Consider the following 12,233-nt stretch of genomic DNA (forward strand, 5'->3'; position numbering starts at 1 on the left):
TCCATTCTGTGTCCACGCTTTTCATGTAGAGATACTTGTGCACTTTAGCCAGCCCATTTATTTTCATCCGTGTTCCTGAGCTTTTCCTTCAAAACTAATTTTGCTCTGCGCTTCTCTGACTTCAGAAGAGGCCCAAGCCATCTCACCCTGCAATGCCTCATTTGTGGTATTACCGTGGGCTCCCAAACCCAACCGGCCTACTGATCTTTGGTTAACTTCCGAACCCGACACACGCGATGTGACATGCGTGCCGCATAGCGGCGATAACTGCAAACTTTGCATTGCATTTGCGTTGTATTCCACCAGGGTCCCTGACAATCGAACACTTGGTCCTGCACTGCGTAGGACTAAAGCCCCTCCATCCACGCGCCACCGCCGGCGAAAACGCGTATGGAGGGGCTTTACGTAGGACTACGCTACCGCAGGCGCTTGGCTTAATCCCCCCCCCCCCCCCCCCCCCCCCCCGCCTTGTTCCAACTAATGGTGGCGGCGGTGCCACTCGAGGCACTTCGCGTGTATTCGCGGGCTTCTTTCACGCTCGGAAGAACACTTTTATGTGGCACGTATTGAGCAACAGAAAGCTGTATCGAGATATTTTAATGTCGCTCTACAATTTTTTCATTCACACTTTTCATCTAATTATAATAATTGAGAGGTTCATTAATAAATTAGGACTAATTATCTAATTAGGCGGAATGCAAAAAATAATATGAGCATCTCCAAGCGATGGCAAACAACGCTACCTTGCTTCTGTCCGGCTACGTAGCATTTGCATATTTTTTAAGGATTGGCACAAGTTAAGTGAAACCCCCTGTATAATGTACCAGCAAACGCGTATGCACAGAAATGTTTGTTTGGAAATTTCCTAACACCGATCAAGCTCGTCTCATTTGAATGAAATATCTGCTGCTATCTCAAAATGTTTGTCTTTCTTGCTCAAAGTATAATATTTTCATTCCGAAATAATTTATTCGGGTTGCTTTAGCTGCTTAACACGAAATCTATTTATACGCAGCGATGTCAGCGGGTTTTGCTTGCCGCTTTTGTAATTGCCGACCAGCTAGCGGGTCTCTGTCTAATTACAAGAACGTCAATAAGAAGCATCTGCACGATGCTGCAGTATCCCTGTGGAGTTTTGCCTTGTCCGTGAACGTATTACCATTTACGCAATATCGGATCACCAGACATGTGCACAGCAGCAACAACGCTGGTAGCTACATTTTTTGTGACGCATCGTGTATACAGAGAGCACATAAAGCTGCAATGACCTTTCATATTCTATTCATCTGCTGGCGTAAAGCGCTCGTCAGCGACATATTCATTAACGTGCAATCCTTGTCCAGACGGCGCGAGCGCCTCCACGTGACTCTGTCCCACCACTAGGGACGCGCAGACCTCATTCATCGCCATCGCCTGCCCTCTCTAGAGGGCTCTGGCGGAAAGATAAATAAATGTCGCTGCCTTTAGTTTAATTCAGGGGTCTCTATACTGGCAGCAGTATGAGTCTTTTTTTTTTTTGAGAGGCGGAGTTCAGCCAACGTTTACAGTTTCGCACGGTGATGTTGCGATAGGAGTATCTTGTATTTAAGATACACGGTACATTCTTTCATGCATCGGAGAAACATATGTAATGATACACGTTCTGCCAGATGTTTCATGATACAGATACAAGATACTCGAAGAGTATTTAAGATAGTATATAAGATACATGTATCTTCGATACTGCCCAACACTGGCTTTACCGCAGCAAGCACATGTCTGCTTCCTTGGTGTATACCTCGATATTTAACTACGCCTTCTAAGGCATCCTGATCTCGCTTCGAAAAGTAAGGAGCTTTCCTTTGAGTTATCATTGTTTCTTTCCTGATTTCGTTTTTTTTTCCCTCTTAGGTAGATACTCAAACTAAGTTTCTATTCAATTGCCGCCACCCATGATATTGTCTAAGCCTCTCTGAGTTATTATGTTTGACGTTCTTTGTTGCCATGTTGCTTACTATACCGGTCGCATATACTTGCTGGTATAAGCTTCCTATAGTTCTTTTCCTCTACTGTGAGTCACTGTTCTTCCTGTACAAATACCCGAAAACACTCGCAACACGTTTACTTTCTTTTATATTCCTCAGTCGTTCTTCAAAATCAATTTTACTCTGAGCTTCCCTCACTTCAAAACTTGTCCAGCCCACATCACACATGAAGCACAGCTGCATTTGTATAGTCTTCCCGTGAGACCCCAATTCACCATTGGTTGCCATCGAGCCCTGATTGTACCCCTGACATCAAGAAAACATCTGCGTTACCAAATGTAAGTCATGGAACCATTACACCTTACCACGTGACCCCCGACATTGCGCGCTCCGTTTGTGGTAACAGATCTCAGAGGCCAAGGGTGCGACAGGTGCGCGCATACTGCACACATTCCAGCCATCCAACAGCTACCGGAGCTACGCTATTTGCATGTCGTGGGACGAAATATTTCCCAAGCTGCGGCTGTCGCATTAATGGAATATTACCAGCGATGCACAGGTTTTATTAGCAGGTTTTTTTTAGCACTGCCAGTTTTAAATACCGAACTACGATATATGGAACCATGTTGCGATCGCCATGGGATAACGAACGAAATGAATTCAATATAATAGCAATTCTATAACAAAAATTTCTAGAAATGTATGGTTAGTACCATTCGCACAATGACTTCGCTAATTATCACTTAATATTCAACCTTGTACAAAACTGTACTTTGTCTTCGACATGAACAGTTCGGAGATACAGTGTAGTGTTTCTGAAATAGGGATATATGCGTCACACCTTATCAAATTTCGTCGCATCAGAATGTTTGTGGTGCTCAGTGTACCTTGTTTCGATTAATTGATTGATTGCTTGATTCATTCATTCGTTCATTGAGTGATTGGTGTCCCTGAACAGCCGGCTACGGATAATTTTGACCACCTGGCCTTCTTTACCGCATCCCGGGCGAGCACAGTATAAACGGACACTTTTGCATCGCCCACATCGGAATGGGACAGCCGCGGCAGGGGATCGACCCTGCGACTTCGTGCTTAGCAGCACAATGCTGAGTCACGGATGATGTTTTCAACGCGGCTGCTTTCGCTTCACTTTATCAAACAATTAGATCACGCGTTACTAAAAAGTTGTCGCAGTTTCACCTGAAAGGTGAAGCATCAATTGCGATAGCAAATTTGAAGACAGCTATACGGAGTAATGATAGCAGCTTTATCAGCTGTATAAACTTGGACATGCAGCAGCACCGGCAACACGCAGAACTGTTGTCGACGCCGTCGGCGTTTTGCCCGCGTTCGCTCAAAATGCTTGCGGCGTTGGTGACTGTTGCCGGAGCCTCTGATATAAATAGGCACTTGGTGCCGCAGCTAAACGTCGCCTCCCTTCCCTCCCCCTCCCCCTCACGGCCTTTCGTGCGTCGGAAGAAGGCACGTTTGCTCTACATATATGGTGATTGTAGAGGAGGAAAGAGACGCCTACTTCTGCAGCCCTTAAGGGAGCACAGAGCATTGGCGCTGAGCCGTGCTCCCTCAAGGGCTGCAGAAGATAGCGCCAACCTTTCCCTTTCCCTCAAGAACCACTTATCATCATCATCATCAGGAGCACAGAGCAGAACGCAGCCTGCCCGGCGTACCTCCAGCAGCGGGGCCCACTCCTGCAGGAGTTCCGCCGCCTGGGCCTCCCCTCTGGCAAGGAGGAAGATCTCCTCTTCCCCGGCCGACACCACCTTTCTGCACTTCGAGGCGTCGTGGAGTTCCTTGACTCGTCAGGGCTCTCCGCACGCCTCTAAGGACATTTCTACAAGCGGGAAGGCCTCACGGCCTCCCACCCCACCCCGGGCCTGACCGGCCTGGCACAACACCCCTGCAGACTCTGCAGCACACCAAGGCCTTCCATCTCGGCCTGATACGTGCCGCCTATGCCTGCCGGTTTTGCTTCGCCCAGCCATGGCGACTCCACTCTATCCCTTCTTTCGCTCCCACTTACCCCTCCCCGTTGGCGCTGAGCCGTGCTCCCTCAAGGGCTGCAGAAGATAGCGCCAACCTTTCCCTTTCCCTCAAGAACCACTTATCATCAGAGCAGAACGCACGTTTGTTCTCCACCGTGCGTTCACTCCCCGTGAAAGCGCGCGTCCCTCGCGCCCTTTCACTCGCACATACAGCGTTCGGCGCGCGGCGACGATTTCATCTCCATTGACGTCATACGGAACCTCACGGCGACGGCGACGCCGACGGCAGAAATCTGCTTTTGAGTGTCCATATAATTGCTATCGCAATAAAAAAAAATTGCGCACTACACATGAATTAATGACCGGTCTCAAATTTATTAGCGTCGACAGATACAATTCAGGCATCGGGCAAACTCGAAATCCGACGACTAAGCGGGAAGGTAGACGCGCTAAACGAAGTGCGTCTTACGACGCCCGAACCGCTTCGCAGCAACGCAGAGACAGACGACGACTGTCGAGCAGAACAGAAGAACACAGCCGGCGTCAAAGTACTGTTTCCAGGCTACTCGTGCGTCATCGTTCGCTGTTCGCACGACGTCCCGTAACCACGGGTAACTTCCTGGACACCGTCTGCAGCCGATGAGCTTCCGGGTTTTACTGATCGGCGCACGGGGAAACGAACACGAGTAGACTTGGGGACAACGCCGGAACTCCGAGGCTCTCGAGCAGCTGGTCTGCACGTACTCGCCGAGGGGCTTGGGGTCGCGCATGAACCGCACCACTTCGTCCACGGTGACGATGAACACGTCGTCCATGGTCAGGAGCCAGTCGACGAAGGCAAGGAAACCCTGCCTGCGCCCCGGATTCCACAGCCAGGTTTCGTGGGTGAACACCGGGAACGGAGCCCTGTTGGTGTGGTAGTACCGCTCGAAATTGGACCTGTGGGGAATCATAAAGCGGGTAAAAACGTTACAGTGACGTTTCACATCGTGAGCGCGGGTTACGCGCAAGCGTATGGGCACCGCGAACATGCAAAGCGAGCACCGCGCCGTCTAAGCACAAACGGAAACGGCGCGATCGAACGCGCTCGCTACATTGATATCGACGGTGCAACGCCTGTAAAGGCCTCATGTAAAGCGCATATTCCTACACATGCAAAGAGTAGTAGTGATTTTATTGCGATAGCAATTATATGGACACTCAAAGCGGATTTCTGCCGTCGCCGTCGCCGTGCGGTTCCGTATGACGTCAACGGCGATGAAATCGTCGCCGCGCACCGGACGCTGTATGTGCGAGTGAAAGGGGGCGAGGGACGCCCGCTTTCACGGGGAGCGAACGCACGGCGGAGAACAAACGCGCGTTCTGCGCCATTCTCCCTGAAGGGCTGCAGAATTAAGCGTCTCTTTAATCCTCCTTTACAATCACCATATATAGAGAGCAAACGCGACTTCATCCGTCGCGTGAAAGGCCGTGGGGTTACGGGAGGGAGGGAGGGGAGGCGACGTTTAGCTACGGCATCAAATGCGTATTAATATAAAAACGTTGCGAGGCGAGAAGGTGGTAAAGACTTCCGACGCTGCTCAACGAGTTTCCCGTGATCTCGTCGAAAACCTCCGAGCCGCCCCCAGAGGTCCTGGCAACAGTCAGCAATGCCGCGCGCGTTCGGTGCGAACGCGGGCAAGACGGCGCGACGGCGTCTACAACATTATGCGCGTTGCTATTGCCGCTGCATGCCCAAGTTTATACAGCTGATAAAACTACTATCCTTACTCCGTATAGCTCTCTAGTAAGTTGCTATCGCAACTGATGCTCCGCCTTTCGGCGAAGCATCAGTGAATCCAAGAATTTTACAAATTATTGGATTTTACGTGGCAAAATCACGATATGATTATGAGGCACCCGGTTTAGTTCTCACCACCTGGGGTTTTTTAACGTGCACCTAAATAGAAGTACACGAGTGTTTTTTCCTGTCTACGTATATTTTCAGCACACGCACGCGCGCGTGTCATGCGCACCTGAGGAAATCCAGCGTGTCCTCCTCCGTGGTGGGTTGCGGAATACACATGTCGGGCATGGGGCAGCTGCTGCCGAGCGCGCGCGATCCGTCGCCGCGCAAGGTCGTCCCATAGAGGTAGTTGAGCGGCACCAGCCACAAGCCCCGGTGGATACCGTTAGGACATGACGGCACCATGCACTCGATTCCCAGGCCGTAGTCCAGCGTGTACGGGAAGAAGGGCAGCTTGTCGGGCTCGTTCATGTAACTGCGCGTTTAAAACAAGCACATGCTACGGCTGGATTCCTCGCGAAGAACGACTGCACGCGTTTGTTTTAAAAAATAATGTACCGTATGGCAAACCGCGCGATTAAGAATAAACACTGCTGCTGCCGCACATGAAAGGGAAAGCTGTCATGGACCCTAAGTTATATGAAGCTATATACCAAAGGCGCCGTTCTGCTTATTGTCAAATATATTCCAAGATATTGTCACATTATATACGTCACGTTTGCGTTCTAGTATATTCGTCGTTTATTCAGTAAAAGAGAGCAGGAAGAGAGAAAAATTAATGGTGGCTGCACTGTAACTCTCTATAGCCGAAGCGGCTGCAGGCACCTGATCCCCGAAGTGACGACAATGGCGAACAATGGTTTTTCATGTTTACATAGACGCTTCTTACAGCGAAGCTGTATATGCGTGGCTAGCTTCTGACCAATAGTGAGCGCGTGGACAGGGTGTGTAGAAAAAGGTCGCGTCGACAAAATTGAACCCACAGTAGCCTCATAGAGAAAGAAATTCAACAAGAGAGATCACTCGGCGAAAACTGGCAAGCAGGGAACACGTCAAGCTACTATATAGTATTGATGCCGAACGTTAGCATGCCGCGAGCATCGAAAAAAAGAAAAGTGAATTTAAGTTAACCGACATTGTTTTATTTTTTAATTCTTTGCCGCGGAAACTAAAACGTTTTGTTCATAAATGAACTTATACTTTTGGACTCATTTTTCTTGCGTTACCTAGCGACAGGCCAATGACGCGCCATATGCATGCGTCATGCGCCAGACACTCCACTGAAGCCAGCGAGGACGGCTGCGCGTGTGAGCGCTCGCACGTTCGGCTTGCCGTCTGTCTTTTTTTTTTTGGGTGTAACCTGGTTTCTTGGGCTCCCGGTGTATTCTGGCATTCCTTCTGCACTGGGGCAAGACACCACTGCACTATTAGACTACGGCAAGGTGAGAAATTTTGTTTCACAGTCTACGACGCAATTAGGCTTACGGCATGGGACCGAGACTAAAGACGCAGTTAGCGAAAAGCAGCTCGGCCGTCCGTGGCGCAGTTAATTTGAGTTAATGAATCGTGCTGGGACATGTTTCCGACGCTTCCCTAGGGGATTATTGTACCTTATCTCGGTACTTTTGAGGCACATGTGCACTGGCTGCACAGGGCGCTGTGACGCAGTTCGCTATAAGCAGCTCGGCCGTGGTGTGGTCGCAAAGTTAGTTTGGCGTGTAATGAATCTTAGAGGGACAAGTTTGTGACGTTTTTTGTGGCCCCACAACAACATATACCTTCTTTCGGTACCCGCGCTTGTCGAAAACTCGATGAGCGATTTCCAAGAGTGATAACATGGGAGTGTGTTGCTTGCGCCGGCTAACACGCAAAAAATAACGCCGCGGAACATAACAAGCAGGAACTTGTAATTCGAAGATTCCGTCTTCTAAAGGATTGAAAACGGACTTTGCACCCACGCATTTGTCTTGAGTGCGAGTAGAAGGCATTCTGCGAGCGTCTATAGCATGGTCCGGCTGGGGGCCTCTTGCGTCCATCTGTGTACCAAGCGTATACCATCGCGTCGCCTGAGGCCAAGCTATGGAAACGTGTAAGTCGCCCGTGTATTTGTGCTATTAAAGCGCAGGAAATAACGCCCGGGAATGGGGGAATGCGTGGAAATCAGTTGTTTTCATATTTTATGGTATTGTTTGGGATGAGTCGGATATTTTCTATGCCAGGTATGTAAAAGCAAATAGTTTTGTTTGTAATGCCGCCCATTCACCGCTTTCGCATGTTTCGGCTCTACACGCAGTATTCCTATGTTTAAATAGCGAAATGACACATGCTTGTAATTTACATTTTTTCAGCTGATGCCTCCCGGTGGAGCTTCTTACGGGAACTACTGGTTACCTGGGGCCACAACGTTGGATGAATGCACAAAAGGCCCGGACCGGGTATTTATATAGAGCAAAATAAACATTGCCTCATTTGACAAGGCGGGTTGCGTCTACTTTGTGAAATTGCACGTGGCACGGATTCGATGGGGTTTGTTAAAATCGTGGGCAATAATTTTTGCCAAATATTAAAACGATTCCGCGCCAATATCATGCGCGGTGGAGCAAAAAAAAAAAAAAAAAAAAAACGTAGATGCAGTGTATCACAGTGACCACAACGCAATAGTTACCATGCTGACAAAGAGAAAATAAAAGACGATAACAGGCTACTAAGTTATGCGTACGTGTCTATTCAATCACTATAGCAATTAACCATATATAAATTAATGCAGTAATCAACAAGTACTGCTTCGCTGCTCTTCCATCTTGACATAGTGGACCGGCTTCAAATTTTATTTATTTATTTACCTCATTGTATACGGTACGTAAATATTTCCCTTAAGCCTCTCCCTGTCTCCTTCCCTTCCTCAACAACCCCCTGGCATGTTGACTGCCGTTCAGGTGTGAGCTGGTGTATAGAATAGCTACAGACAGTTAACAGTGCGGTCAGCGGTAATTTCCTCACTTCGCACTTGTTTTAGTGTCTTGTATAAATAAATAACCAATTACTAATACCACACCTGAACGACAGTCAGCAGAAGGGTAGTGTTAGATGTGTAAAGGAACTTGTAAAGGAAGGAGATTGGAAAACCAGAACCGTCCGCATCCGATCGCCGACCGAATGGAAGCTTCACAGAAGGATTCTTAGCGCAAAGTGGGCCCCAAGCGCTCCTTCTTCTACTTCCTATCACTGCAACACGCAACCGGGCTCTTGCTACTCCTGAACTGGCTGCACACGAACCCTAGAATTCGCTTCACTGGGTACAAGATGTTCTTGTAGAAGTAGTAGTAGTAGTAGTTGCTGTATATATGTAGTTGTACTAGTGGTATAGAATAGTAGTGGGTAGTGGCAGTGGCAGTATATAGTGGCAGTAGTAGTAGTAGATGTTATTGTTTCGGTGGCACTTGAACAAAACATTCTCAAGTCACAAAAATTGACTACTTCTGAATTGTTAACTGCCATTGAGTTACGGGAGCCTGTGATTGCGAAATCAGTCGGTATATATATACTCACTCGATTTCTACGGAAGAGTCGTAGACGAATCCATTCTTCTGCATCATGTCGTACGCTTCTCCGTTGCCCACCTCCAGGAAGGGCGCCCTTGCTCCCACCATGTCGCGTTCGGGGATCAACGCGTAGTCGCGCAGCAGCTCGCGGTCGCCCACGAACTCCGCCTCCCAGCCGGCGACGTCCAGCGTGCGCCAGTGGCTCCGGTTGTCGAGGTGCCTGCGCATATAGCCCATTCATCGGGACAGCATAGCGTGATCAATATGCGGTGGGACTGATCATTACCTTACGAAATACCAGGGCCGATACATTCTGAACATTGTCAAATTCCACCATATTTGTCGAATTGATCGTCTTGTCAGCTCTGGTTGGCTCAAAATACCGCCATTACAGAATTCGACAATATGGCGGAAGTCGACAGTGTCCAGAATCGTACCCCGGGTTACCGGAGACGCGGACGACAGCAGCAACGCTGGTGGCGACGACCTTCGACGATTCGTCGAAACACAGTGCGTTGGAATACTACGTAATAGGTGTTCTCGTCGAAGAAAATGAATAAAAGGAGCGCGAGTTAGCGATTACGTCGCTGCCTATTATTTGCAGCAGCTGCTGAGTATAGAATGCTGCTGAGCGCAGGATGTAGAAGTGTTGGGTAGGGACCGTAGGGTAAAGTGCAGTGACCATAGGTTAGTGAGGTCTAGGATTTCTCTCAATTTGAAGAGAGGAAGGGTTTAATTAGTCAAAAGGAACAACCTAGACTCAGGATACATTTATTTATTTTCGTACTCTCAGGGCCAGAGGGCATTATAGAGAGGAGTGTTCTAACAATAACAATAATGGTAATAACGGTAAAAGCAGACCAATTCATGCTGGTGCTCGCAAACAAATATGCAGCTTCAGAACAGAAAGATGAAGATAACATAGAGGTAATGAATGAAACCGTAACTAGGCTGATCTCAGAAGCAGCAATTGAAGTGGGAGGTAAGGCACCAAGGCAACCAGTAGGTAAGCTCTCCCAAGTAACAAAGGAGGTAATAAAGAAACGACAAAGCATGAAAGTGTCAAACTCAAGAAATCAGATAGAATTCGCTGAACTGTCAAAACTGATCAACAAGAAGAAAGTAAGGGATATTCGAAATTATAACGTGGGAAAGATTGAGGAAGCCGTAAAATATGGACGCAGCATGAAATCAGTGAGAGGAAAACTTGGCATAGGACAAGGCGAGATGTATGCACTGAAAGATAAGCAGGGTAATATCATCAGCGATTTCGACTGACATAGTAAAAGCAGTGGAAGAATTCTATACTGACCAGTACAGTACCCATAGCAGCCAAGCTACTTTCATTCGAAGTAGTTTTGAATAGGATATAGAGGCTCCTTCTATAACTATAGCGATGAAGTCAGAAGGGCCTTGCAAGACATGACTCGGGGAAAAGCTGCTGGAGAAGATGGAGTAACAGTCGATTTAATCAATGATGGAGCAGATATCATGCTTGAAAAGCTTGCGGCCCTTTATACGCAATGCCTCACGACTTCAAGTGTACCAGACAGCTGGAAGAATGCCAACATTATACTAATCCATAAGAAGGGAGACGTTAAAGAATTGAAGAATTATAGACCAATTAGCTTGCTTTCAGTATTGTATAAAATATTCACCAAGATAATTTCCGATAGAATCAGGGCAACACTTCACTTCAATCAACCAAGACAACGGGCTGGCTTCAGGAAGGGATATTCTAAATGGATCACATCCATGTCCTCAATCAGGTAATCGAGTAATCTGCGGAGTACAATAAACCTCTCTACATGGCTTTCATAGATTATGAAAACGCATTTGATTCTGTAGAGATACCAGCTGGCAGTCATAGAGGCACTGCATAATCAAGGAGCACAGGAGGCATACGTCAATATATTGGTAAATATCTACAAAGATTCCACAGCTACCTTGGTTCTCCACAAGAAAAGTAGAAAGTTACCTATCAAGAAAGGGGTCAGGCAAGTAGACACAATCTTTCCAATGCTATTCACTGCATGCTTAGAAGAAGTATTCAAGTTCTTAGACTGGGAAGGCTTAGGGAGTGAGTGTCAACGGCGAATATCTCAGAACCTTCTGTTTGCCAGATGACATTGTCCTATTCAGCAACAATGGGGACGAATTACAACAAATGATTGAGGACCTTAACCGAGAAAGAGTAAGAGTGGGGTTGAAGATTAACATGCAGAAGACAAAGATAATGTTCAATAGCCTGGCAAGGGAACAAGAATCCACGATCGCCAGTCAGCCTCTAGATTAGGTAAAGGAGTATGTTTATATCTAGGTCAATTACTCACAGAGGACCCTGATCATGATAAGGAAATTTACAGAAGAATAAAATTGCGTTGGAGTGCATACGGCAGGCATGGCCAAATCATGAATGGGAGCTTACCACTGTCGTTAAAAAGAAAAGTGTACAATCATTGCATTCTCCCGGTGCTAACATATGGGGCAGAAACTTGGAGGTTAACAAAGAAGCTCGAGGATAAGTTAGGGACCGCACAAAGAGCGATGGAGCCATAAATGTTAGGCCTACCGTTAAGAGACAGGAAGAGAGCGTTGTGAATCAGAGAGCAAACGGGGATAGCCGATATTCTAATTGACATTAATAGAAAAAAAATTGGAGCTGGGCAGGCCATGTAATGCGTAGGATGGATAACCGGTGGACTATTATAGTTACAGAATGGATACCAAGAGAAGGGAGTTCAGCGCGGTCGAGGACGGCAGAAAACTAGGTGGGGTGATGAAGTTAGGAAATTTGCATGTGCAAGTTGGAATCAGCTAGCGCAAGACAGGGGTAATTGGAGATCGCAGGGAGAGGCCTTCGTCCTGCAGTTGACATAAACATAGGTTGATGATGATAGTAATTACGAACCTTACACGAATATACGTTGCCAGTAAA

At 47.5% G+C, this 12,233-nt stretch overlaps 1 protein-coding gene across 3 annotated transcripts in view; it reads right to left on the bottom strand.

Annotated features, from left to right (window-relative positions):
• Positions 1-4,322: 4,322 nt before the first annotated feature.
• LOC125940531 (chitin deacetylase 1-like) overlaps positions 4,323-12,233 on the bottom strand; it is a 60,668-nt gene continuing 52,757 nt past the window's right edge. For all 3 annotated transcript variants that reach the window (XM_049656809.1, XM_049656807.1, XM_049656808.1), the window contains exons 3-5: positions 9,303-9,515; positions 5,983-6,228; positions 4,323-4,906 (exon numbers count right to left, since the gene is read on the bottom strand). In XM_049656809.1, coding sequence (XP_049512766.1) covers positions 4,417-4,906; positions 5,983-6,228; positions 9,303-9,515 — 949 coding nt within the window. In that variant the 3' untranslated portion in view covers positions 4,323-4,416. The remainder of the gene's footprint in view (positions 4,907-5,982; positions 6,229-9,302; positions 9,516-12,233) is intronic.

This window comes from Dermacentor silvarum, chromosome 10 (genome assembly GCF_013339745.2).
Source record: "Dermacentor silvarum isolate Dsil-2018 chromosome 10, BIME_Dsil_1.4, whole genome shotgun sequence".
Classification (NCBI taxonomy): Eukaryota; Metazoa; Arthropoda; class Arachnida; order Ixodida; family Ixodidae; genus Dermacentor; species Dermacentor silvarum.